Genomic DNA, 27,470 nt, shown 5'->3' with positions numbered 1-27,470 from the left:
TAATTTTTTAATATTTGATTGAAGGTCATAAAACCATCTGTTTTTGTTTGGCCAAAAGTTAAAAAATTAAATTTTTTCTTTTTGGTTCATTTTCTTAAAAATTAACATATTATTTGTTATAAAATAATAATAATTATTATTATTGAAGATATAATAATAATAATAATAATAATTATTATTATTGTTATTATTATTATTATTATTATAGTAGTGGTGTAGTGGTGGTGACGGTGGTAGTGATAGTGGTTGTGTAGTGGTGGTGATTGTGGTGGTGATTGTGGTTGTATGGTGGTGGTAGTGATAATAATAAACTATAAACTAGATTGAGAAGAGATGCAAGAAAAGATAAATAGAGGAAAATAAAGAATTCAATAAATGTCTCTCGGGCAAAAAATCTAGAAAGACATTTTTCATTGACCAGAATGATTTTTCAAACGGTTCCTAAATACATATTACCCAACCAAACTTTTTCACTCATAAACCTCTAATCTTTTATTCAACCGATAATTAGATTGCACATATATTATGTTCAAGACGGAGAATCATAATTATCGAGCCGGACTTTCGAGAAATGGATAGTCGGTGTAGCCAATAACAGGGTCAGGAATATAGAACGTGTCTCGATTATACTTGTTGAGAGGGGCATTGAGCTGGAACCTCTTTGGCAAATCCGGGTTGGCTAAGAACACGCGGCCATAAACCACTAGATCGGCCCGGTTTCCGGCCACGGCCGAGATCCCATCTTCCCGGTCGGCATAGCCGCCAGCCACCAAAAAAGCGCCATTGAACGCCTTCCTCATAGGCAGAAGACTCTGCGGGCCATCGCTCTTCTCCCAGAGCTTCTTCATTCTGGGCTCAATCATATGGCAGTACAGAACGCCATACTTGTTCAACGATTCCGCCATGAAAACCCCCAAAGCGTTTGGATTTGAGTCTCCACATTCCAAGTAATCGGAAAAGGGAGAAAGCCTTATCCCCACCCTCTCAGCTCCGATCTCATCCGCCACAGCTTCGACGATTTCCAGAGCGAATCGGCACCGGTTCTGCAGAGAGCCGCCGTACTGGTCCGTTCTGTCGTTGGCTTGGTCTTTCAAGAACTGGTCTATTAGGTAGCCATGAGCCCCATGGATCTCCACGCCATCGAAACCTGTGGCCGCAGTGAACAGACATTTCAACAAACATGTGGCGTGCAAGAAAAAATGTAGATTAAACTAACATACCAGCTTCCATGGCATTCCTTGCTGCCAGCCTGAAATGGCTGATGATTTGGGGGATTTCATCTGTCCTTAGCCGCCGTGGAGGTGTACGTATAAACTGCCCAACATCAATGGCGTCTTTGCTCAATGCCTTGTCTGTGCTGGAGATAGGTGGCTGTCCATTAGGCTGAAAATCTGCACAACTTTTTGTGACATGTTCAGCTCATATCATACAATCTCCATTGATTTGAAGCTTAGTAGGGATGTTGATTGGCCCTTTCAGTTTCAGATTAATCTTATCTAATTATTGGATTTATTGATTCGAGCTACTAGCCAAGATTACCTATACTTGAGACTCTGCCAACATGCCAAATCTGGCAGAAAAAGATGCCACCTTTAGCATGTACTGCATCTACAATAGGTTTCCAGGCTTCAATTTGCTCCTTTGTCCATATACCAGGTGTATCAGGATATCTGCAACTCAATGTCAAATTTGTTGAAAACTAAAGAGTTAGGTTTATTTATAGGGTTGTGTCTGTTTATGAATAGGTGTCAGTTATGCGTAGTTATGGATAGTTACTTATAATTATGTATTTGTGTATATATATGTACTGTGTTTCTGTATTAGAAACAAAAAGAATACCAATATAATTTCAGTTTTATACACATTTCCTAGTCCTTGATTCTTCACATTACTTCCGCCTAACTGGCGGGTCACGGGTAGTGTTATTCTCCACCGGCCAGGCCATTCCATCTTCCAAATTCAACAAAATTAACCAAAATACTATAAATATGGGGTCAACTCAAATCGAATTGGTCAGACTATTGACATGATAACTACAAGGTTACAAATTCTACTATTAGTGGAAGGGCCTATTGGCCTTCTTGGTTTGAGTCGATTAGCTATAGACAACCTAGGCTAATTTACTTCATTGTTACCACAAACAAGGTGGTCAGAACTCGATAACCACAAGGCTAGGTTAGCTGCGCTATGGACAACCTTGACTGATTTACCTCCTTGCAGTCCTTTGCCAGCTAGCGTCACAATGCGTAATCATGCTATTAATTTGATAATTATAAGGCCAGATAAACTATGAGCAACCTAGGTTGTCTAATCTTTTGTCTGCTAAGGTCACGTGACGACAAGATTTATCTCGTGCACACCCTAACCCTAAGTAATGGTTGCGGGTGGGACTCTCTCAACATGAATGGTACCAATTAAAAGTGGGTTAAGTGAGTGAAATTACCCTTGGGCAGTGTCAGAAACTCCAGTGGCTTCTGTTATTAGAAGACCCCCTTTCGTGGTTCTCTGAGAGTAATACAAAGCAGCATGGGGCTGAGGAATGGTGTTGTAAGATCTCTGCCTTGTCAGGGGTGCCAAAACAATTCTGTGTAGTATATATGAAACATTGACATGAAGAAATGTGGTAAAAAAAAAATTAGGAAAATTATTACAGTTGCAAGAAGGAATTGTTTACCTGTGAGATAAGTGAAAGTTTCCCATTTTATAGGGTGTGAGCAGAGGAATTTGTTGCTGCTCCTCTTCTTGTCCTTGGCCGACATTGTTTGCCATTTTTAAGGTTTCTTTTGCTGTCTGTCACATGCATTTCCTTCTTATATTTATACGAGGTGATGACAGGGAAGTGAGATCAAATATTATGTTATTATCATGATATGTCAATTCAATTCAACCAGGGAATTAGTCATTGTATTTGACGATAGAAATTCTGGGTATATCCAAAAATCATGATATGCCAATTTGACAGGGTTTACTAATTGGACTTTGATTCAAATGTTATGTGTACTCTTATGTTTAGAGTTAATACTCATTTTGAACTACTGAGTATTGTTTAATTTAATCATTGACTTTAAAATTTACTTAATTTGATCCTCTGACTTTAAAATCACACTCAATTTGATCCTCTATTACAAAATATGTCCAAAGGCAGTTAAATTAAATGATAAAATAGTGAATTAACCTTAAAACACATATGTCCTCTCTCTTCTCTGATCTCCTCTGTAGCGCATTCGCATTCGCCATGGTTAAAGGGGAAAACCTCATGAAGCTCGACCATGCTAATAGAAGTGCCACTCAAAAAATGAAGCTCAAGAGCTTGAAATTTGACTCGGACCAATGAAGAAATGAATAAACTCGAATTTCAAGCTAATAATAATAATAATAATAATAATAATAATAATAATAATAATAGCTACGACACTAAGGATCTTCGTTCAGTCTATGTCGAAAAAACGCGTTACTGATGACTCTATTGATCTCATCGATTAATTGACTACAGATCACATCACCATAATCTCCATTAAAAACTTCACCATATAAACCTCCCTATTCAAAAGCCATCCTATTCTATTTTCAAATATTATTGGAGTCATTTTCCCTACACTTTGGAACCTTGCGGGTCTAAATCACTCAATCGTGGAATCCTTACAAAACAAATGTTAAGGACAAATCATATTTGGTTTTCTGCCCATGTACAAATAGCCTTCATTGTTCACCAACGACGTATTTATATTCTAACCACTTTTGACTTTAGCGGCCGCGGAAAATAAAATCATAATTCAATTAATCCTTTATTTTATATTTTAATTAATACCATTAAATATCCAAATTGTATTAGTAAAAAAAATAATTTTAATTTAGATGGATAACACACTACTAGTAAAATACTTTCTTTAAAAAAAAAAAAATTACGTTGAAAATCGATTATGTTCTGTCACAAATCACTTTATTAACACATCTCTGCTATAAGGTGATAAAAAAAGACAATTGATTTTATAACCACAAGACTTTAAGTTCGACTCCCTGTAGCGATGGTCTATTGATTTTCTTGGTTTGAGCTGGTCAACTATGAACAATATAATCTAGCCTGGCTAAGATCACAAGGTTAGTTTCACCCATAGTGCACATTCGGATAGCGACCCTGACTTAAATATAATATATATGAGAATTTCACTCTCATATGGAGTAGCTCCTTATAATTACTCAGCATTAGTTCTTTCACCTAAAAATCACTAAAATATCGTGATTTAACTCTTACACCATCCCTATAGAGCCGCCCTTTTTTACCCCAGGCAGACAACGATGGCAAATCATTTACTACATTTTATAACACACCAAATACGTCACGGCTATTGTCAATGAAAGATATGGAGGTCAATTATTAGATTACAAATACATCATGCCTGTTGTCAGGTGGGGTTTAATGAAATTATGGGCCTTAAAGTTTGCATCATAATTAATACTAACAGCCTAACAGACAACATCAATCATAAGGAAAATTAACAATTTGATTTCTCAATTATTAGCAAAATGATAATGTAATCCCTCAATCGTTTATTCATTGATTTGATTTTCGAAAATAATTGTTTTTAGTCAACGCCAGCGATGGCCCCTCTCGACCCCCTAGAGCCTCAGCGGAGTGATCACCATGGTCGAATTGAAGAGCAGCTGGCGGTTGCGAAGTCGGGTGGTCCGAGTCACCCTAGAGGATTCTCCAGCAGTGGAGGTGTTGCATGGGCAATCGAAGGAGGGGATAATCTGTGGGATATGTTACGATCACAATTCACCAACCAATTTGATGATCGCCGGCTTCCAGAATTGTTAGAGGCAGTTGCGTCTCCGGGGAACTCCCGGGCAGATACAGAGTCGGTTAAGGCTTCAGCCGATTGTGAGAGTGTCGACGGGGCCGGCACTCCATGCCCTACTGGTTAGGACACAGTTCGACAGCCTATCGTGGCTGATGGTGGAGCTCGGACAGCGGTCGCGACTGGAGACCTCGGCACTATGTCGCGATCGCCTGTCGATCAGAATGGGACGGCTCAGGTCGTTTTTTTTTTTTTTTTTTTTTTTTTTTTCCCGGCGGTGAGCTCCTTCCAACGAGCAAAAGAGATGGAGCTCCCTCCGGCGAGCTCGAGCTTCTCCAGCACACGACGGACCACCGTACCTAGCAGAACTGACGGGCTCAGCGGCTGATCTGGTGATAGATACACTAGGCTCCATTTTCCTGGCGAAGAGCGTTTCCGGCGAAGCTTGGCCAGAGTGGATGAAGAAGATGGCGTGAAAAGACCAAATTGCCCATGGTAAATCGGAGCTCTCACCGACTTGTTGACGGACTACGACCGGAAGGACTAAATCGACTAAAAACAATTATTTTCGGGGATCAAATCGTTGATTTTCCCTTAATATAATTATTAAAAGGTGGAGAACAACTCAACTGGTTGATCAACTCGAAATAACTTTATAAGCTTTACTTTAGTAGGCTCCCGAAACATAGCAGCCAATAACAAGATCGATGTAAGATAGAGACACTAAGACAGTGTGTCTCTGCTATATTATAAATTTTTAATACATATCCTGGTGCTCAATAGTATCGGATACAACTAAGAGTTGTGATGCCAACATTTGGGATCATATCAAGCAGTGGTTTCAAGAAATGGATAATCAGTATAGCCAATAATAGGGTCTGAGGTATAAAACGTGTCTCTGTCATACTTGTTGAGAGAAGCATTGAGTTCGAATCGCTTTGGTAAATCGGGGTTGGACAAGAATAAGCGGCCATAGACGACGAGATCACCTCGATTTTCGGCCACAGCCTCGATCCCATCCTCCCTGCCATAGCCACCAGCAACCAAAAAAGTGCCCTTGAATGCCCTTCTCATTGGCAAAAGACTGTCAAGGCCGCAGTCACTCTTCTCCCAAACTGTTTTCATTCTTGGCTCAACCATATGGCAGTACAGAATGCCATACTTATTCAAGGATTCAGCCATGAAAACCCCCAAACCATTTGGATTTGAGTCTCCACATTCCATATAGTTAGCAAAGGGAGAAAGCCTTATCCCCACCCTCTCCCCTCCAATCTCATCTGCAACACCTTCAACCACTTCCAAAGCGAATCTGCAACGGTTTCGCAGACACCCTCCATATTCGTCTGTTCGATCATTCACTCCATCTTTCAAGAACTGATCTATTAGAAAGCCATGAGCCCCATGGATCTCCACTCCATCAAAACCTATACAATGAACAAACCATATGGTTATCATATCAGACAGGTAAAATTGTAGAGTTTTCCGATCAAAACTTACCAGCTTGGATTGCATTTCTTGCAGCAAGCCTGAAATCATTGATGACTTGAGGGATTTCATCTGCCCTTAGCCGTCGTGGAGGAGTAAACTGTGCTTGATTTTGGGGAGTTAATGGCTTATCGGTGCTGGAGATGGGTGCTTGTCCATTGGGCTGAAAATCTGCAGAAAACTGATAGTTGTATAAAGCTTTGCGTGACATGTTCAGCTGAACAAGCTCTGATATCATGTTATAGGCCAAAGGGACCTTATAAACCCATATTTTTATCTTATCTTTTGATATGGACTCTTAACAACAGACAACAAAATGCCATGTAGCCAAGATTACCTGTATTTGAGACTCTGCCAACATGCCCAATCTGGCAGAAAAAGATGCCACCTTTAGCATGTACTGCATCTACAATAGGTTTCCAGGCTTCAACTTGCTCCTTTGTCCATATACCAGGTGTATCAAGATATCTGCAACTCAATGTCAAACCGGGAGCCAAATCAACACTAAAAGTCTAACCAAAATACTATAAATATGGGGTCAACTCAAATCGAATTGGTCTGACTATTGACGTGATAACTACAAGGTTACAAATTCTACTCTTAGTGGAAGCGGCCTATTGACCTTCTTGGTTTGAGCTGATTAGGGATGGACAACCTAAGCTAATTTAATTTACCACATTGTAATCACAAACAAGTTGGTCAGAACTTGGTAACCACAAGACTAGGTTAGTTATGGGCAACCGTGATTGATTAACCTCCTTGTAGTCCTTTATCAACTAGGCCACAAGACGTAATCATGCTATTGATTTGGTAATCATAAGGCTAGGTAAGCTATGGGCAACCTCTAGTTTACCTCCTTGTAGTCTTTTGCCGGATAGGGTTACATGACAGGATTTATCCTGTGCACACCCTAGATAATGGTTGCGGGTGGGACTCTCTCAACACTTATGGTACCAAAAGTGGGTTAAGTGAGCGAAATTACCCTTGGGCAGTGTCAGAAATTGATGTGCCTTCTGCTATTAGAAGACCTCCTTTTGTGGTTCTCTGAGAGTAATACAAAGCAGCATGGGGTTGAGGAATGGCGTTGTAAGATCTCTGCCTTGTCAGGGGTGCCAAAACAATTCTGTATGTGTGTGTGTATATATATATATATATATATATATATATATATATATATATATATATATATATATATATATATATATATATATATATATGAAACATTATTGACATGAACAAATGTGGTAAAAAAAAATATGAAAATTATTACAGTTCCTAGAAGGAATGGAAATATGGAATTGTTTACCTGTGAGATAAGTGAAAGTTTCCCATTTTATAGGGTGTGAGCAGAGGAATTTGTTGCTGCTCCTCTTCCTGTCCTTGCCCAACATTGTTTGCCATTTTTAAGGTTTCTTTTGATGTGTTCCTTCTCATATTTATACTAGGTGATGACGGGGAAGTGAGATCAAATTTTATGTTATTATCATAATAAATAATAATATATACCAATTTGACACGGTATACTAATTAGACTTCAATTCAAATGTTATGTATATTCTTACTTTTAGAGTTGATATTCATTTTGATATATTAATCTTATTGATTGATTGACTACACATCATATCACCATAATCTCCACTAAAAACTTCACCATATAAACCTCCCTACCCAAAAGCCATCATATTCTATTTTCAAATATTGTTGGAGTCATTTTCCCTACACTTCGGAACCTTGCGAGTCTAAATCACTCAACCGTGGACTCCTTAAAAAACCAATGTTAAGGACAAAGGCACATTTGGTTTTCTGTCCATGTACAAATAGCCTTCATTGTTCACCAACGACGTATGTATATTCTAACCGCTTTTGACTTTAGCGGCCGCGGAAAACAAAATCATAATTCAATTACTCCTTTATTTTATATTGTAATTAATACCATTAAATATCCAAATTGTATTAGTAAAAAGGAATAAGGTTTAATTAGGCCATCAAACTACACACCAAAAATGCAATTAAGTCATTAAACTAAAAAATATGTAGTTGGGTCTCTAAACTAACCAATTCAATGCAATTAGTCCAATTTGTTGATTTTCAGGTTTATAACGAGTTATTACCCCAAATTTAAAATATTTTTAAAAAATAATTATTTAAAATTAATTTTTTTTTTTTAAAAAAAAGGCCTCCATGCCGGAGATGAAGAGGTCTCTTTGTCTCCGGCCATGGAGACGAAGAGTTTCTTCGTCTCCGGCCAGAGGCGAAGGTTTCTTCCTCTTCGGCATGATGACATTTTTTTTAAAAAAAATAATTATTAATTGTAAATAATAGTGTTAAATAATTATTTTTTAAAAATATTTTAAATTTGGGGTGACCTGTTAGAAACTTAAAAAATCTACAAATTGGACTAATGGCATGAAATTGGTTAGTTTAGAGACCCAGTTACATATTTTTTTAGTTCAATGACCTAATTGCATTTTGATGTGTAGTTCAATAGATGATGGCCTATTTGACCCCGATTCCTTAGTAAAAAAAATTAGTTTTAATTTAGATGGATAACACACTATTAGTAAAATACTTTTTTAAAAAACTTAAATCGAAAATCGATTATGTTTTGTCACAAATCGCTTTATTAACACTTTTCGCTATAAGGTGATCCGAAAAGTCAGTTTAACTTTTTTTTTTTTTGTTTGAGCTGGTCAACTATAAACAATCTAGCATGGTTTACCTCATTGTGGTCCTTGAGATCACAAGGTGAGTTTCACCCATAACGTACCTTCGGATAGCAACCCTAGCTTTTCCGTAAATCAAAGGTGATCAAAAAAGACAACTTCACTATATTAGGGTATCATATGACATAGAAAATTATTCGAAGAACAACAAATTCGTAGTTCTGGACAGATAATGATGATGACACTCTCACGGTTAGCTCAATTGGTTGTAGAGTGAAAGATTACAGTGAATAATACATTATCAAATCTTAACAATCGCTATAATGTAAGAATTTCACCCTCTTATGGAGTAGCTCATTGTGATCACCAAGTGATGGATATATTATATCCACGACCCGGCCCGGGGTAGCAACACGGACCCGGAGCACCACGTTGGAGCCTAAAAGCACACGGACATGAGCTACGTGGGGCGCAGATCGGGTAGCACGACCCGACCCGACCCGGTCCGCACAGGTCCCCGGTCAAAGGGCGATCTAACCGCCCCCCTTTTTAGAGGGAGCGGTTGGGGGGTTTGTTGCATATAAAAACCACCCCACCTTGTCTCTTTAGGACAACTTAATTCATACTCCAGCTACTTTGTCTTACCAAACCGTTGTAATAGGTCAATTCTACGGCATTTAATATAATATACGGTCTCACGGCCTTTTACGACATCGTTCTATATTATTTATTTATTATTCGTATTACGTTCTTATTCAGATTTATTAATTCAGGTCCATCCCGATTAATTAAATCAATCATCAAGCATTAATCCTTTCACATAAAGACCGCTGAAATATCGTAATAATTTAACTCCACGATCTCTATATAGCCGGCCTTTTTTAACCCAGGCAGACAACGATGGCAAATCATTTACTACATTTTATAACACACCAAATACGTCAGGGCTATTGTCAATAAAAGAAGGTCAATTATTATATTACAAATACGTCATGGATGTTGTCAGCTGGGGTTTTACTCTTAAGATTTGTGAAGTTATTGTATTGTTTTGTTTAACTTAATTTATGCATCGTGGTTTTATTTTATTTTTATTCTCAACTAAGTATAATTATTAACAATATTAATACTCTTTGTTAACTTGATGTGGTAATATACTAATAGCACATCAAAAATAATTTTTTGACATGATATGGATATACTATGTAAGAAAATTAATTAAAAATAAATAAATCTGATGTGATATAGTGTATAGGATGGACTTTAATAAAATTAATAGAAGTTATAGGCCAGCATGTGGTTGGAGTAGCTATGAGTTTAATAATGGAGGTTTAATAGTAACTGACAACATTTATCATAAATATAATTATAAAAAGACGAAAAACAACTCAACTGGTCTACCAACTCAAAATAACTTTATAAACTTTACTTTAGTAGTCACCGCCAATAACAAGATCTAAGATAGAGACACTAAGACAGTGTGTCTCTGCTATACTATAATACATATCCTTATAACAATTTTAGGAATTTTCTAGGGCATCAATTTGCAAAGATTATTATTTTAGTTGTACCAATTATTGTTGGGTCAATAGTATCGGATACAATACTTAGAATCATATCAAGCAGTGGTTTCAAGAAATGGATAGTCAGTATAACCAATTACAGGATCCGAGACATAGAATGTGTCTCTGTTATACTTGTTGAGAGGGGCGTTGAGCTCGAATCGCTTTGGTAAATCGGGGTTGGCCAAGAATAGGCGGCCATAGACGACGAGATCACCTCGGTTTTCGGCCACCGCCTTGATCCCGTCTTCCCTCTCATAACCACCAGCAACCAAGAAAGTGCCCTTGAATGCCTTCCTCATTGGCAAAAGACTGTCTGGGCATTCACTCTTCTCCCCAACTGTTTTCATTCTGGGCTCAACCATATGGCAGTACAGAATGCCATACTTGTTCAAGGCTTCAGCCATGTAAAGTCCCAAAGCATTTGGATTTGAGTCTCCAGATTCCATATAGTTAGCAAAGGGAGAAAGCCTTATCCCTACTCTCTCAGCTCCAATCTCGTTCGCAATAGCATCGACTATTTCCAAAGCAAATCTGCATCGGTTCTCCAGAGAGCCCCCGTATTGGTCGGTTCGGTCATTGATTTCATCTTTCAAGAACTGGTCTATTAGATACCCGTGAGCCCCGTGGATCTCCACTCCATCGAAACCTATACAACGACAGACCATATGGTTAATTAATCACGATATGCATCAGACATACGAGGCTAGCTTATGCTCGAAACATCATTTCATTTCCGTTGAATGTGGGCAATATTCAGACACAACAAACATGAATATCTACATGAAACAATACCATCTCACTGGTTCAGTTTAATCATTGTGTGGTGTCATCAAAATTTCAGTTCAACAAATATTAATTGAAGCATATCTGCAGTAAAATTGTAGATTTTTCCCGAAAAAATTTACCAGCTTCGATAGCGTTTCTTGCAGCAAGTCTGAAATCATTGATGATTTGAGGGATTTCATCTGTCCTTAACCGTCGTGGAGGAGTGAAATCTGCTACATCAATGCCGTTGGCTCGAATTTGGGGAGTCAATGGCTTGTCTGTGCTGGAGATAGGTGCTTGTCCATTGGGCTGAAAACCTGCAGAAAACTATTCGGTTTAATGGAATGAAACAGATAGGATGTTGAACATATAACCATTAATGTGCAATCCAACTATCAGCGTAGGCTTTTAGTTGAAATGAGCACATGTTTTAATTTGGTATCAAAGCCAGACCAAAGGTCAAGGGTTCGATGCGACTACGGTTATAAGTTTGACTCCCAGCAAGCAAGAGTGGCCTATTGGCCTTTTTGGTTTGAGCCAGTTAGCCATGAACAACCTAGGCTAGTTTACCTCCTTGTGGTCCTTTGCCGGCTAGGGCCACAAGGCGGGATTTACCCGTGCATACTCTCGGGTAGTGGCTACAGGTTTCCCTTGTCACTCAAAAAAACTTTGTGTGACATACTCAGCTCATAAAATCTCCACTTACGTTTAGTTTATAGCCAACAAAACACCAAGTAGCGAAGATTACCTTTATTGGAAACTCGGCCAACATGCCAAATCTGGCAAAAAAAGATACCGCCTTTAGCGTGCACTGCATCTACAATGGGTTTCCAGGCTTCGACCTGCTCCTTTGTCCATATACCAGGTGTATCGGGATATCTGCAACTCAAAATATTAAGTACACAGGAACACTTTTGAAGATGGATATGGAGGGTCTTATGAATGGTACGAAAACTAAAATTACCCTTGGGCAGTGTCAGAAACTCCCGTGGCTTCTGCTATTAGAAGACCCCCTTTCGTGGTTCTCTGAGAGTAATACAAAATAGCATGAGGCTGAGGAACATTGCCATAAGATCTCTGCCTTGTCAGGGGTGCCAAAACAATTCTGAATGAAACATTGACACAAAAAATAGGTTATATAACTTAGATTTGTCCCTAAAAAGTAAGGGGATCATAAACCATGGGGAAAACTAAATTCATAGCCATAAAACAATATAATCATCTGCAACATTATTGGCCTAAGTCGGTTTTGCTGCATCACAATACTCTCGTATAGTGACTACGGGTTTCCTGGTCATCCAAAAATCTCTAGAACTCAATGCCCCAATAACCAATTCCATAAACAAAAGCATTACATATATTGAGCTTATTTATGATGAATTAACAAAATATCCCAACTTATCAAATTTCTGCTACTAAGTTCTAGTCCATCATACTAGGATGAATCTTTAATTTACACTCCCCAATTATTTCAAGAATGCTTTTAAGTTTTAACTTCACCAAAACTATTTTACACATCTCAAGCATGAATCTATGCCCCAATCTAAAATTGGAAAACAAGTAGTGTATAAATCAGAGAATTAAATACTCGCAAGAACAAGGGATTGAAAGAATTGTTCACCTGTGAGATAACTGAAAGTTTCCCATTTTATAGGGTGTGAGCAGAGGAATTCCCTGCTGCTTCTCTTCCTGTCCATCGCCGACATTGTTCGCCATTTCTAAGGTTACTTTTGCTCTACAAATTTTTCTGATTTCTACAATTCTGCCGAAGCTAAGTGGTTTTACTTCCTGGACGCATTTCCTTCTCGTATTTATAGAAGGCGGTGAAAGGGAAGTGAGAAGAAAGCTAATTGCCATTTTCTTACAAATGAAGTACTCCATGATGTCAGCATTTCACCATTTATTTTTTATTTTTTATTTTTTTGAAAATTTATTATTATTATTATTAATTCTTCCCCAAAATGTTGATCCCGACTCCAAAGGTCCCACACTCTGACCAGATAAAACATTTAAGATGTAAATCACGATAACTCAATGACTTACTAGACAGGCCAAATGTCAATTCACACAAGAGATCTGTCTACTTTTGGCGTAATGCCCACATTATCGTCCGAAGTTCAAATTTTGGTCTCTCCTCTCAAATACTGTCTACTGAATCATTGAGTTAAACTCATGCGGACTATTATTATTATTATTATTATTATTATTATTATTATTATTATTATTATTATTATGACAAGAGAATATGTAGCCACTTTAATTTTAACTGAAGTTATTTTTAATTTAATTTTTCATAATATTAATTTTAGTATTATCATATAAAATTTATATATTTAAAAATTACATTAAAAGTATTATTAAACACACAAAATTAAATTTAAAAATAATTAAAAATTACTAAAAAAATAAACAATGAAGAAATAGTTAGTTTGATCAATAAATAGTAAATTGGACTGGTAAAATGAGATAAAGGGATAATAGTTTACAAATCACACATAAAAACTCAATGAAGCGGTGTTGACAATAGCCAAATTTATGATCTTCTAATTCAAAAATCTTGTTTCATTTGCTTGTTAAGTATTTTTAGGGCATTATTTTTTCCATATAAATCTAAGACAAAAATGGAGTTAATTTCAAGAATTTTTGTCATCTCTGTCCCATTAAAATTTTCTTGTGTGTGCTACAGACATAATTGGGATGTACAATGTATCTTGTCTGGTTTCCTGTCCACGTACAAATAACCTTCACTTTGTTCCGTGCATAATGATTCAAATTTTTGACTTTAGGAGTTTTGGTTGGTTGGTGCTATTTGTTAGCTTCTTAATGGAACTAGGTTTATTAATGGTGCAATTTGTCCTGCGTGGTTACCTAAAAATGAGCTTAGAGTGAAATTCGTATTATGATCTTAATAGGTAAATAATCACATAAATCAGCTTAATTTTAGTTATTCATAGTTGATCGACTCAAGCTGAAATGGTCAATAGGTTGCTCATGAAGTCGAACTCGAAACTTTGTGCTTAACAAGCTAACTGTGTGACCAATTCGGTTGAGGTTTCTCATATGTTTGTTTTCTGTAATATTCAAAGGCGGCCAAACAATGTTATGATTGAATTACTCGCAATAAGGTAACTTTCTCTCTCAAGATACATTAGCTCCCGACAATTTTGAGAGCCCTATATTTTATAAAATTTATTAATTTAACGTGACATATATTTATTTAATATATTTTGTTTCTTTCTTTCTTTTGCAACATATAGTCACATTCAAAACTAATAAGGTGCTGCAAGAATAAATGTAATCTTATTAGTAAAGTCTTTATATTGTCAAGTTCCGAATTTTCGAACTTTATACTAAAAATTCTGGTTAGAGATACTCGAAATAGAAAAGTCTAGAATGTTAGTATGAATGATGTGGAGTTATACCACGTCGGCTGCTTCATGCTTGAATTGGACTATGAATCTATCATTGATTTGAATTTTATTGGGAACTAAGACCAAATAACCTCAGCTGACTATAGCCATGACGTATCCGTAGCCTAATGTATTGACTTCCATCTCATCCATTGCTTTCCACATCTCATTATTCTTATTATTTTTTAATCTGAATTTCTAAATTATCACACCTGCAATAAATGCCTTTTTCCTTGATAATTGGTTTTGGATAACATTATATATATTGATGGATATATTAAGATCATAGTAAATCGACTCGAAGAGACAGAGTGAGGAAGCATGGAGTGGATCTGGGACCCTGGGGTTGAGCTCCGTTCTTGGCCTATTGAGCTCGGCTATTTGGGTTCGGTCGCAGTTGAGCTCAGCACGGCTGACCCACGGATCTGATCTCGGCCCGCCGTGATCAGCGCGGAAGATGCAACCAGCCCCTGATTTAGGAGGGCGATTGGGGGTTTATTTTATATAAATACCCTATGTTTTCTCCATTAGGACATGCCACATCTCTTACAATATTCTATTTACTTTGTCCTAATTGACTACTGTACTCGGCATTGCGCTACCCTTGTAAATTTGTAATAGCTCTACCAGTATTATCTAATACAATATTTGGTCTCCACGACCTTATGATACATATTTGTCCTATTTTGCCTACGCATTTATCCATTTCTTATTTATCAGGTTTATCGATTCGAGCTACCCCAAGTTAATTAAATCATATATATATATATATATATATATATATATATATATATACATACATACTCTCCCTCTTTTCCGTAAAACGAGCCAGGTTTATAGATAATATATATCTAAAGTATATCCCCTAGCTCGTTTTACGGAAAAGAGGGAGAGTATATATATATAATACTAATCAAAGATAAATTGATTATTATTTATGAGAGAAAATGTGATACTTTTGATTTAAAATGTAATACTTTTAAAACAAAATATAATAATTAGGTGTTAACTCTATAAAAAAGTGTAATACTAATTAGAGATAAATTAATTGATTATTACTTTCGAGAGAAAACATACTACTTATGAAAAAAAAATTGTAATATTATATTAGTCATAGATAAATTGATTATTATTTATACGAGAAAGTATAATACTTATTAGGAAAATGTGATATTATAAGAAAAATGTACTCCTCCGTAATACATTTAGAGGGTATTTGGTACTTTTCCATCAATTAAATTTTCAAAAAAATGTTTCCAATGAATATGTTTGATGAGAATAACTTGAAAAACTAATTAACATGTTTGGTGTTGCCGTGGAAACATAACATTAAATTACCTAGAAACATAACCATTAATTGAGAGTTTAATAAATTACTTATAAATTAATAAGTCATATGTCAAAAAAAAAAAAAAAAAAAAAAAATCAGTATGCAACAAGAATACTCATAGTACAAAACAATACGTATGTTAAAAAAGAGAAGAATCGGTGAAGATAAACTCAAGGAAGGGAAGATGGAGATGATCACTGGATCGGATTACAAAAACAGAATGATGCACACCACAAATAAATTACTTGATTACCCCTAAAATTTTTGAAAAGGTGCCTGCTTACGAAGAAAGGATTATATATCTGTTGCATATACTATATATTAACATAACTGTGCAATTCAATTATCAGTTTATCCTTTTAGTTGGGAGAGAGCACATGCTTCAATTTGGTATCAGATTCATGCCAAAAGTCTTAGGTTTGTCATATACTATATATCAACATAAATGTGCAATTCTGGAGCACATACTTCAATTATACATAGTTGTGTTGTCTAGATTGCTAAAAAGCGAGAAATTTATCAATCTTTGTAGTATAGGCCCATGCATACAGATTTATACTATAATGTGCACATGTTTTATATTATAAGTGCATAAATTTTGTACTACATGTGCATAAGTTTATAAATTAGTAATATAAACTTATGCACTTGTAGTATTAAACTTATGCACTTTGTAGTATAAATCTGTGCACATCAACTTCGATGTTGTTCTGAATCAGATCCAGTGCTAAGATCTCATCATCTCAATTTCGAAATTGTTCTGAATTAGATTCAGGATTAAGATCTCACTTCATTTTTTAACTCAATAATATTAAATAATTTTTAAAAATTTGTATTATTTGGTTGGCTAATGGTAAGGTGTACTGTTGAATGAAAAGCATAGAATTAGAAATGACCTCTCAAAAGCATAAGCACCAATCATAAAGTGAAACATTGGATGACAATATGGCATGCAACTTGTGCAAGAATACTTAGCCAAAGAGAAAATTTCAATTTTGGTCCACTGACTATTGGGGTTGTGTTAATTGCAACACTTGACTTTCAAAAATGTTAATTGAGTATCTTGACTATGCAATTTCTTTCAATTTTGGTCACTCCGACCAAATTACCGGTAAAATCTCACCGGAAAAATTTAATAAGTCAAATAAGCAGGGTATTTTAGTCATTTACTCGTCTTTTCTTTCTTCCCCTGCGAGTTTCTCCATTTCCGGCGAAATTCGATGATGGGAGTCGGCAGAGTAAAGTTCTTTTTCCTTTATTCTCTCGATTTCAAGTGTCTCTTTTTCTTTCCTTGCCTTCTCTAATCTTGAATCTTCCTTCCCAAGGCCAGCACGGCCCCTTCGAATTTCCAGAGCCACTGGTTCAGCCCTGCCTGAGCCATCCTTGCCTAACGTTGAGCCAGGAACGTAACCCATTTGTTTCAACATTTTGAACCCAATGTTTGATTGCGGAATAGCCGATTCTAAGTTGGACAGAGTTTGTTGATCCTCTTCAACTTGCTTTTGTTGCCGTTTGAGCTTTCTTTGCTCTTGCCAGCTTAGGGGTTTGCGCTTGTTTGTAGAATTTGAAACCACGGGTTCACTGTTAGAAACCTGGAGAGTTAAAAGGAGTTTGGAGTTGGGGAGGCAAGGCACAGAGATTTAGATTTGAAAATGCTAAAATCAAAAGAAAAGTGGGCTTCTGATTCCTCATAATCTCAAGGATTTCAACAGAGATGAACAGTAATTGAAGTAAACCAAAACTTTGAAGTATCAAATTTATTTCTGACAGAAACTACATTATATTCTTTTGATACATTCTTTTGATTCTCCTAAGAGAATCGGGAAACTCATCAAATTTCGCCGGAAATGGAGAAACTCACCGGGGAAGAAAGAAAAGACGAGTAAATGACTAAAATACCCTCCTTATTTGACTTATTAAATTTTTCCGGTGAGATTTTACCGGTAATTTGACCGGAGTGACCAAAATTGAAAGAAATTGCATAGTCAAGGTACTCAATTAACATTTTTGAAAGTCAAGTGTTGCAATTAATACAACTCCAATAGTCAATGGACCAAAATTGAAATTTTCTCCTTAGCCAAATTAAATCAGCATCTTAAGAAGATCATATCCAATTCCACAAATATTCCAAAATTCAAAATATTTCGAACTATACGGGTATATATATGTTTAGGAGAATCTATGTTTGTAATATGCATGGGCATTACAAGATGACTACTATGTTAATTGTTATAAGGATATGGTTAAACATAATACATATAATCTAACATAATACATAATATACATAAACTTTTAACATAATAAACATCAACTCTTAACATAATACACATAAATTTCCTGTTTCAAATGTACATAATTGTATAAAAAAAGATGTACACGATTGTATAAAAAATGTACATAATTGTATAAACAAATACACATAATTGTATAAACAAAATACACATAATTGTATAAACAAAATACACATAATCACGTCAACTCCCTACATAACTTACCAAAACGACGTCATTTTGGGAGGCGCGCGGCGAACAGTGCTACACGCGCCGTGGTGCAGGGTATAACGATTGGTACCAATTATTGTTGGGCATGTCGGCAACACTGGTGCTCAATAGTATCATATACAACATTTGGGAGCGTTATGCTGTGTAACCGTGTGCACCATGCAAAAACGACGTCGTTTTGACGTCTGACTTTAAAAAAAAAAAAAAAAATCAGTTTAGATTGCTGTTAACGATGTTATGTTGTGCATAATTTGAACTATATAGTTCATTCATTCATTCTGGATATATAATTCATTTATTATGGATATATAATTCATTCATTCTGGATATATAATTTATTCATTCTGGATATATAGTTCATTCATTCTGGATATATAGTTCAAATTATGCACAACATAACGTCGTTAATGGCAATCGAAACTGATTTTTTTTTTTTAAAGTCGGACACGTCGTTTTGATTAAAACGACGCCGTTTTTGCAACCACGGCATAATTTGCCCAACATTTGGGATACATGAGGCTCACCTAGAATCATATCAAGCAGTGGTTTCAAGAAATGGATAGTCAGTATAACCAACCACAGGATCCGAGGTATAGAATGTGTCTCTGTTATACTTGTTGAGAGGGGCGTTGAGCTCAAATCGCTTTGGTAAATCGGGATTGGCCAAGAATAGTCGGCCATAGACGACGAGATCACCTCGGTTTTCAGCCACCGCCTTGATCCCGTCTTCCCTCTCATAACCACCAGCAACCAAGAAAGTGCCCTTGAATGCCTTCCTCATTGGCAAAAGACTGTCTGGGCATTCACTCTTCTCCCCAACTGTTTTCATTCTGGGCTCAACCATATGGCAGTACAGAATGCCATACTTGTTCAAGGCTTCAGCCATGTAAAGTCCCAAAGCATTTGGATTTGAGTCTCCAGATTCCATATAGTTAGCAAAGGGAGAAAGCCTTATCCCTACTCTCTCAGCTCCAATCTCGTTCGCAATAGCATCGACTATTTCCAAAGCAAATCTGCATCGGTTCTCCAGAGAGCCCCCGTATTGGTCGGTTCGGTCATTGATTTCATCTTTCAAGAACTGGTCTATTAGATACCCGTGAGCCCCGTGGATCTCCACTCCATCGAAACCTATACAACAACAGACCATATGGTTAATTTCATTTCCGGTAGTATGCAATCACACAGTTCAGTGTAGACGTTGAATGTGGGCAATATTCAGACACAACAAACATAAATACCTACATGCAACAATATCTCACTGGTTCAGTTTAATCATTGTGTGATGTCATCAAAATTTCAATTCAACAAATATTAATTTAAGCATATCTGCAGTAAAATTGTAGATTTTTCCCGAAAAAATTTACCAGCTTCGATAGCGTTTCTTGCAGCAAGTCTGAAATCATTGATGATTTGAGGGATTTCATCTGTCCTTAACCGTCGTGGAGGAGTGAACTCTGCTACATCAATGCCGTTGGCTTGAACTTGGGGAGTCAATGGCTTGTCTGTGCTGGAGATAGGTGTTTGTCCATTGGGCTGAAAACCTGCAGAAAACTATTTGGTTTAATGGAATGAAACAGATAGGATACAGAAGCAAGTCGTCTGTGCTCACATAAATAACAAAATCCATCTTATGCAGTTTTCTATGGTATAAAACTTTGCGTGAGTGTTTACTTGGTAACCACAAGGTTATAAGTTGACTCCCAGCGAGAGCAGCCTATTGGCCTTTTTGGTTTGAGTCGGTCAGCCATGACCAACCTAGGCTGGTTTACCTCCTTGTGGTCCTTTGCCGGCTAGGGCCACAAGGCGGGATTACCCCGTGCACACCCTCGGGTAGTGGCTACAGGTTTCCCTTGTCACTCAAAAAAACTTTGTGTGACATACTCGGCTCATACAATCTCCACTTATGTTTAGTTTACAGCCAACAAAACACCAGGTAGTGAAGATTACCTTTATTTGAAACTCGGCCGGCATGCCAAAGCTGGCAAAAAAAGATACCGCCTTTAGCGTGCACTGCATCTACAATGGGTTTCCAGGCTTCGACCTGCTCCTTTGTCCATATACCAGGTGTATCGGAATATCTGCAACTCAACGTTAAATAAATATTAAAAGTAATAAGTACGCAGGAACACTTTTGAAGAAGGATTTGGAGGGTCTTATGAATGGTACAAAAACTAAAATTACCCTTGGGCAGTTTCAGAAACTACCGTGGCTTCTGCTATTAGAAGACCCCCTTTCGTGGTTCTCTGAGAGTAATACAAAATAGCATGAGGCTGAGGAACGTTGCCATAAGATCTCTGCCTTGTCAGGGGTGCCAAAACAATTCTAAATGAAACATTGACACAAAAAAATGGGTTAGATAACTTAGATTTGTCCCTAAAAAGTAAGGGGATTATAAACCACGGGGAAAACTAAATTCATAGCCATAAAACAATATAGTCATCTGCGACATTATTGGCCATTTTCTCAATAAATGAACAGACGGAAAACTCAAATTCAATATATGAGCATATGGGAAGTTCAATATGCTAAGGATACTTTTATGATCGATATGCAGTGTCTCGGTATTAATGCAATCAAATTATCACACCGGGTCAACAAATTGAAGACTGTACTACTGTAGTGCTATGAATCCTCTTGAAAAGAACAAGAAACTTAAGATCTAGCAGGCACTGCCTATCTGAAGGGTAAATTTTTTCAGCAAATGCAATTAGTCTTCTGCCAATTAATTTTCCAGTTCTGATTTATACTTGAGCCAGACTTGCACCATTACTACATAATAAATGGGAAGGGAAAGTTTTGTTCACAATACCACAGGTATTGCAAATCAAGTAACATTCAAGCTTCCATTGCATTCCTTGACACAGAAAACACAATGGTAAAGTGTATCTATACATGTAGCAGAGATTGACAATAACTGATTAGCGAGTCAGAGGATCAATATGACAGAATTCTTTTGAAACTCTAGTCCATGATATCCAAAAACTTTAGAATTGCAGCACCCTAGCCAAGTTGGTCGGGCTGTCGGCTAGGGTCTCAAGGCGGGCAGGGATTACCCACACAACACTCTCATATAGTGGCTATCAAATTGAAGCATGTGCTCACGTGGACCGTAGAGATTCGAATCCATGACCTTTGGTTTGGCTCTGATACCAAATTGAAACATGTGCTCCATCTCAACTAAAAGCTTATAGTTGGATTGCACATTAATGGTTATATGCTCAACATATCAAATTTCTGCAACTAAGTTTTAGTCCATCATACTAGGATGAATCTCGAATTTACACTACTCAATTATTTCAAGAATGCTTTTAACTTCACCAAAACTTTTTTACACATCTCAAGCATGAATCTATCCCCCCAATCCAAAATTGGGAAACAAGTAGTGTATAAATCAGAAAATTAAATACTCGCAAGAACAAGGGATTGAAAGAATTGTTCACCTGTGAGATAAGTGAAAGTTTCCCATTTTATAGGGTGTGAGCAGAGGAATTTCCTGCTGCTTCTCTTCCTGTACATCGCCGACATTGTTCGCCATTTCTGAGGTTACTTTTGCTCTACAAATTTTTCTGATTTCTACAATTCTGCCGAAGCTAAGTGGTGGTTTTACTTCCTGGATGCATTTCCTTCTCGTATTCATAGAAGGCGGTGAAAGGGAAGTGAGATGAAAGCTAATTGCCATTTTCCTACAAATAAAGTTATCCATGATATCATCATTCCACCATTTATCCCATAACAATTTCTTGTGTGTGGCTGTGTGCTACTGAACTAATTATCTCTTAAATTTTAAAGGAATAAGGATCAAATAGGCCATCGAACTACACACAAAAATGCAATCATGCCATTGAACTCAAAAAAAGTGCAATTGAACTCCTGAACAACACAAAATGTTGCAATTAAGCCAAAAATGACTTGTTTACTTGACGAGGAGGTTACAATATTAAAATAATACTTTTTAATTTTATTTTAATAATTTAAAATAACAAATCTAAAAAAAAAAAAAAAAAAAAAAAAAACGCTGCCGGAGACGAAGAACCAGTCTTCGTCTCCGGCAGCCTGGAGACGAAGAACCTTCTTCGTCTCCGACCGGGGACGAAGAGCTCTTCGCCCCTGGCCGGAGACGAAGAGGTTCGTCTCCGGCATGGAGACGAAGCTCCGGCCAGGGACGAAGAGCTCTTCATCCCCGGTCGGAGACGAAGACCAGGCTGCCGGAGACGAAGATTGGTTCTTCGTCTCCGGCGGCAAACCTTTTTTTTTTTTTTTTTAATTTTTTTATTTTAAATTATTATAATAAAATAAAAAAATATTATTTTAAATGATAACCTCCACATCAGCAAGTTAACAAGTAAACAAGTCATTTTTGGTTGAATTGCAATATTTTGCGTTGTTCAGTGGTCCAATTGTATTCTTTTTGAGTTCAGTGGCCTAATTACATTTACTTGTATAGTAAATTTTGAAGAAAAAAAAAAATGATAATGACAGGCATGATTGGGATGTACAATGTATCTTGTCTGGTTTCCTGTCCACGTACAAATAACCTTCATTTTCGACTTTAGGAGTTTTGGTTGGTTGGTGCTATTTGTTAGCTTATTAATGGTGCAATTTGTCCGCGTGGTTACCTTAAAAATTGAGCTTAGGGTGAAACTCGTATTATAATTCAAATAGGTAAATGATTAGGTACCCGTACAGACTTAGCTCAATAGTTTAGTGGGTAATATTTGGGAGAAGAGACCAAGGTTTGAATCTTGGTGGTGATAGTGTTTGAATTATGCCCAAAACGGGCATTCAACTTTTTAGGAGAAGGTAAATGAGTAGTTAAATTAACTTAGCTTTAATTGTTCATAATTAACTGGCTAAGACTGAAAAAGAACAAGCTAATTGTGTAACCAACTCGGTTGATGTTGCTCATATGGTTGTTTTCTATAATATTCAAAAGTCAAACATTTCAACAATTTTGAGATCAGAGCCTTACTTTTTACAAAATTTATTAGTGTAACGTGACATATATTTATTTAATATATTTTGTTTCTTTCTTTCTTTTTCAACATATAGTCACATTTGAAACTAATAAGATACTCCAAGAATAAATATAATCTTATTAGTTAAGTCTTTGCATTGTCAAGTTTCAAATTTTCAAATCTTATACTAAAATTCTCATTAGAGATACTCAAAATTGAAAACTCTAGAATGTTAGTATGAATGATGTTGGCTGCTTGGACTATGAATCTATCATTGATTTGAATAATTCCAGAACACTAACCTCAGCTGACTATAGCCAAATATTGACTTCCATATCTCTTTCATTGCTTTCCATATCTCATTATTCTTATTATTTTTTATTAATCGGAATTTCTAAATGATCACACCTACAATAAATATCCATCTTATATTTTGTTTTAAAAGTATTACATTTTAAATAAAAAAAAATGTATTGTATTTCTATCTAAACCTGACTCGTTTTACGGATAATTTTGATTTAAAATGTAATATTTTTTAAAAAAAATATAATATTTAGGGGTTAAAAAGTTACTTTTGAAGAAAATGTAATACTAATTAGAGATAAATTAATTGATTATTACTTTTGAGAGAAAACATACTACTCATCGAAAAAATTGTAATATTAGTCATAGATAAATTGATTATTATTTATACGGGAAAGTTTAATACTTATTAGGAAAAATGTGATATTTTGAGGAAAAAAATGTACTCCATACTACATTTAGAGGGCGTTTAGTACTTTTCCTCAATTAAATTCTAGGAAAAATATTTTCGATGAATATATTTGATGGAAATAATTGAAAAAATTAATTAACATGTTTGGTGTTGTCCTGGAAATATAACAATTAATTGAGAGTTTAATAAATTGCTTATAAATTAATAAATCATATGCTAAAAAAGTTCAGTATGCAACAAGAATATTCATAATACAAAACAATATGTATGTTGAAAATACCAAATTATCAAATTAATTAAGTGCCCAAAAATTAAAATCAAGTTAAAAAATAATAATATCATGTAGGCTCAACTATAAAGAATTGTCTTGACATACATTTCTCGTGCTGCGTCATTGGGGAGCAACAAAAAAGAGTTTGCTTTTATATATATACAGTACACGAATATAAATGAGTAATGGTGAGAGAAACAAATTTTCTATATTTATAAGTGTATTAAAAAAGATAAATATGTAATTGAATAAATTTGGTAGATTCTCAGTCACCTTAAAGAATGAATCTTACTCCCATAAGTGGGATTTATTTTGTTTGATATCATGAAATTTAATTCCCAATTATTTCAAACTTTCCGACCTCAAAGATTACACCAAACGTGGGAATAATTTTTCTAACTTCATTTTTTAAAGTCAAATATTATCACGTAAAAATATAAAATTAGAAAGTAAAAGTTAGAAATGGAATATAGTATTACTCTTTTCATAATAGGGAAAAACAAAAATTAATGAATGGTCAAATGAAGATCTCAAGGAGTAGAAAAATGGCAATTCGCTTACATCTCTCTCTCTCTCTCTCCCCATTTCATCATCACCTTCTATAAATACGAGTAGGAAATGCCATATTCCATGAAGTAAACCCATTTATATCCAAAGAAACCATACGTTTATAAGCAAAAGAAACCTTTAAAAAATGGCAAACAGTGTCACCCAAGGACAGGAAACTCCTCTGCTCACACCCTATAAAATGGGAAATTTTCACTTATCTCACAGGTAAACAACTCTTTCTCTCTCTCTTAATCAAACTAGAGGGGCTACAAAACTAGTTACTAAAAGCTGAACGGGTTGGGGGAAATCCAAGTCAAATTGGTTGGATAGTTGGCTAATTATTAATAATTTTTATTTTAAGCAAGTCAACTATGGTCTATGGATAACGTAGACTAGTTTACCTCCGTATGATCCTTTATCGATTAGGGTCATGAGTTGAGTTTGACCCGTAATCATATCTACCTTTTTGAATCAACCACCTCATTTTTTTCGTAATTACTGTTCGAGGGTGAGTATGGTGTAAATCCTGCAAACTACACAAAAGAAGTAAATCACGCTTAAAAAAAAAAAAAAAAAAAACTATACCACCTGATAAATCAAAACGGTGTTGGCAAGAATAATGATTTATAATCCCTTTAGGCCTTTACTATTAAGGGACAAATATAATCTAACCCATTTTCTGATGTTAATGTTTGATACAGAATTGTGTTGGCACCCTTGACAAGGCAGAGATCTTACAACACCATTCCTCAGCCTCATGCTATTTTGCATTACTCTCAGAGAACCACCAAAGGAGGTCTTCTAATAGCAGAAGCCACAGCAATTTCTGACACTGGCCTAGGGTAATTTTACCTAATTGTTTCACTTTAATTAATTAAGCAAGTTTTAGTTTTTCTACTATTAAATTCATACCTTTCTTCTTTAACCTTGAGTTGCAGATACCCAGATACACCTGGTATATGGACAAAGCAGCAGGTTGAAGCCTGGAAACCCATTGTAGATGCAGTGCATGCTAAAGGTGGCATCTTTTTCTGCCAGATTGGGCATGTTGGCAGAGTCTCAAATACAGGTAATCTTGTTGGCTACATGGCATTTTGTTGTCTGTTGTTAAGAGTCCACATTGAAAAATATGGGTTTATAAGGTCATGCCTTAGACTGGCCAGTTAATTGGATTCAATTTTTTCTTTTTTTTTTTAATGTGATTTGGCTTATAACATGATATCAGAGCTTGTTCAGCTGACTATCAGTTTTCTGCAGATTTTCAGCCCAATGGACAAGCACCCATCTCCAGCACTGATAAGCCACTAACTCCCCAAAATCAAGCACAGTTTACTCCTCCACGACGGCTAAGGGCAGATGAAATCCCTCAAGTCATCAATGATTTCAGGCTTGCTGCAAGAAATGCAATCCAAGCTGGTAAGTTTTGATGGGAAAACTCTACAATTTTACCTGTCTGATATGATAACCATATGGTTTGTTCATTGTATAGGTTTTGATGGAGTGGAGATCCATGGGGCTCATGGCTATCTAATAGAACAGTTCTTGAAAGATGGAGTGAATGATCGAACAGACGAATATGGAGGGTGTCTGCGAAACCGGTGCAGATTTGCTTTGGAAGTGGTTGAAGGTGTTGCAGATGAGATTGGAGGTGAGAGGGTGGGGATAAGGCTTTCTCCCTTTGCTAACTATATGGAATGTGGAGACTCAAATCCAAATGGTTTGGGGGTTTTCATGGCTGAATCCTTGAACAAGTATGGCATTCTGTACTGCCATATGGTTGAGCCAAGAATGAAAACAGTTGGGGAGAAGAGTGACTGCGGCCTTGACAGTCTTTTGCCAATGAGGAGGGCATTCAAGGGCACTTTCTTGGTTGCTGGTGGTTATGACAGGGAAGACGGGATCAAGGCGGTGGCCGAAAACCGAGGTGATCTCGTAGTCTATGGCCGCCTATTCTTGGCCAATCCCGATTTACCAAAGCGATTCGAGCTCAATGCCCCTCTCAACAAGTATGACAGAAACACTTTTTATACCTCAGACCCTATTATTGGCTATAATGACTATCCATTTCTTGAAAATACTGCTTAAGTCTATTCAGCTATAGACAACTTAGACTGGTTTACCTGGGTTTCACCCACGTTCAAGTAGTGTCAGCAGGTTTTCCAGTAAATCAAAGAACTCTACAAGACAGACCTTTGTCCTTTTATTTGGTATATTTATCTTTATAGTCTCTTGTTGTCTTATAGTTGCATGTTCCTAATTAGAATGGGACTATATGTAGTTGTATTGATCATATTGTAACATTTTCTTTTAATGTTATAAATATGTTCCATTGCCACAATGTTCACTGTGAACGTTCTTATCTTAAATCATTGTTTCAAAATTATATCTGATTGCAAAGATAAAACTTGAAATGAATTTGGCATAAAAATGTTTTCAAAATCTTGTAGAGTTCTTTAATTTACAAC

At 36.2% G+C, this 27,470-nt stretch overlaps 5 protein-coding genes across 9 annotated transcripts; 1 reads left to right on the top strand and 4 right to left on the bottom strand.

Annotated features, from left to right (window-relative positions):
- Positions 1-378: 378 nt before the first annotated feature.
- On the bottom strand, positions 379-2,800 carry LOC109172039 (putative 12-oxophytodienoate reductase 11). Its single transcript, XM_019321183.1, has 5 exons — positions 2,675-2,800; positions 2,444-2,584; positions 1,540-1,670; positions 1,221-1,391; positions 379-1,147 (listed from the first exon to the last, which is right to left on the bottom strand). Exons 1-5 carry the CDS (start codon positions 2,767-2,769, stop codon positions 549-551), a joined length of 1,137 nt encoding a protein of 378 aa, XP_019176728.1. The 5' UTR covers positions 2,770-2,800; the 3' UTR covers positions 379-548.
- Positions 2,801-5,571: 2,771 nt separating this feature from the next.
- On the bottom strand, positions 5,572-13,105 carry LOC109172038 (putative 12-oxophytodienoate reductase 11). 3 transcript variants are annotated; one of them, XM_019321182.1, is made up of 7 exons: positions 12,896-13,105; positions 12,239-12,379; positions 12,023-12,153; positions 11,415-11,591; positions 10,549-11,155; positions 7,003-7,012; positions 5,599-5,623 (listed from the first exon to the last, which is right to left on the bottom strand). In XM_019321182.1, the coding sequence occupies exons 1-5, from the start codon at positions 12,988-12,990 to the stop codon at positions 10,563-10,565; spliced, it is 1,137 nt and encodes a 378-aa protein (XP_019176727.1). In that variant the 5' UTR covers positions 12,991-13,105; the 3' UTR covers positions 5,599-5,623; positions 7,003-7,012; positions 10,549-10,562. The 3 variants fall into 3 exon arrangements, with proteins under 3 accessions (XP_019176726.1, XP_019176727.1, XP_019176725.1); XM_019321181.1 differs by lacking the exons at positions 5,599-5,623; positions 7,003-7,012 and adding an exon at positions 5,572-5,594; XM_019321180.1 differs by lacking the exons at positions 5,599-5,623; positions 7,003-7,012 and having other exon boundaries at positions 10,479-11,155; positions 12,896-13,104.
- LOC109172040 (12-oxophytodienoate reductase 2-like) lies at positions 5,602-7,698 on the bottom strand. 2 transcript variants are annotated; one of them, XM_019321184.1, is made up of 5 exons: positions 7,591-7,698; positions 7,267-7,407; positions 6,622-6,752; positions 6,297-6,455; positions 5,602-6,223 (listed from the first exon to the last, which is right to left on the bottom strand). In XM_019321184.1, the coding sequence occupies exons 1-5, from the start codon at positions 7,683-7,685 to the stop codon at positions 5,628-5,630; spliced, it is 1,122 nt and encodes a 373-aa protein (XP_019176729.1). In that variant the 5' UTR covers positions 7,686-7,698; the 3' UTR covers positions 5,602-5,627. The 2 variants fall into 2 exon arrangements, with proteins under 2 accessions (XP_019176729.1, XP_019176730.1); XM_019321185.1 differs by lacking the exon at positions 7,267-7,407.
- Positions 13,106-19,022: 5,917 nt separating the features above from the next.
- Positions 19,023-22,176, bottom strand: LOC109172037 (12-oxophytodienoate reductase 2-like). 2 transcript variants are annotated; one of them, XM_019321178.1, is made up of 5 exons: positions 21,956-22,176; positions 20,697-20,837; positions 20,463-20,593; positions 19,832-20,056; positions 19,023-19,670 (listed from the first exon to the last, which is right to left on the bottom strand). In XM_019321178.1, exons 1-5 carry the CDS (start codon positions 22,150-22,152, stop codon positions 19,051-19,053), a joined length of 1,314 nt encoding a protein of 437 aa, XP_019176723.1. In that variant the 5' UTR covers positions 22,153-22,176; the 3' UTR covers positions 19,023-19,050. The 2 variants fall into 2 exon arrangements, with proteins under 2 accessions (XP_019176723.1, XP_019176724.1); XM_019321179.1 differs by having other exon boundaries at positions 19,023-19,643; positions 19,880-20,056; positions 21,956-22,158.
- Positions 22,177-25,065: 2,889 nt separating this feature from the next.
- Positions 25,066-27,196, top strand: LOC109172035 (12-oxophytodienoate reductase 2-like). The gene is made up of 6 exons (XM_019321175.1): positions 25,066-25,230; positions 25,707-25,847; positions 25,944-26,074; positions 26,263-26,421; positions 26,495-27,139; positions 27,174-27,196. Exons 1-5 carry the CDS (start codon positions 25,151-25,153, stop codon positions 27,088-27,090), a joined length of 1,107 nt encoding a protein of 368 aa, XP_019176720.1. The 5' UTR covers positions 25,066-25,150; the 3' UTR covers positions 27,091-27,139; positions 27,174-27,196.
- The last annotated feature ends 274 nt before the right edge of the window (positions 27,197-27,470 follow it).

Source organism: Ipomoea nil, unplaced genomic scaffold, assembly GCF_001879475.1.
Source record: "Ipomoea nil cultivar Tokyo-kokei standard unplaced genomic scaffold, Asagao_1.1 scaffold0382, whole genome shotgun sequence".
Lineage (NCBI taxonomy): Eukaryota > Viridiplantae > Streptophyta > Magnoliopsida > Solanales > Convolvulaceae > Ipomoea > Ipomoea nil.
Note: the sequence above shows the minus strand (reverse complement) of the source record. Positions and strands in the feature narration are given on the sequence as shown.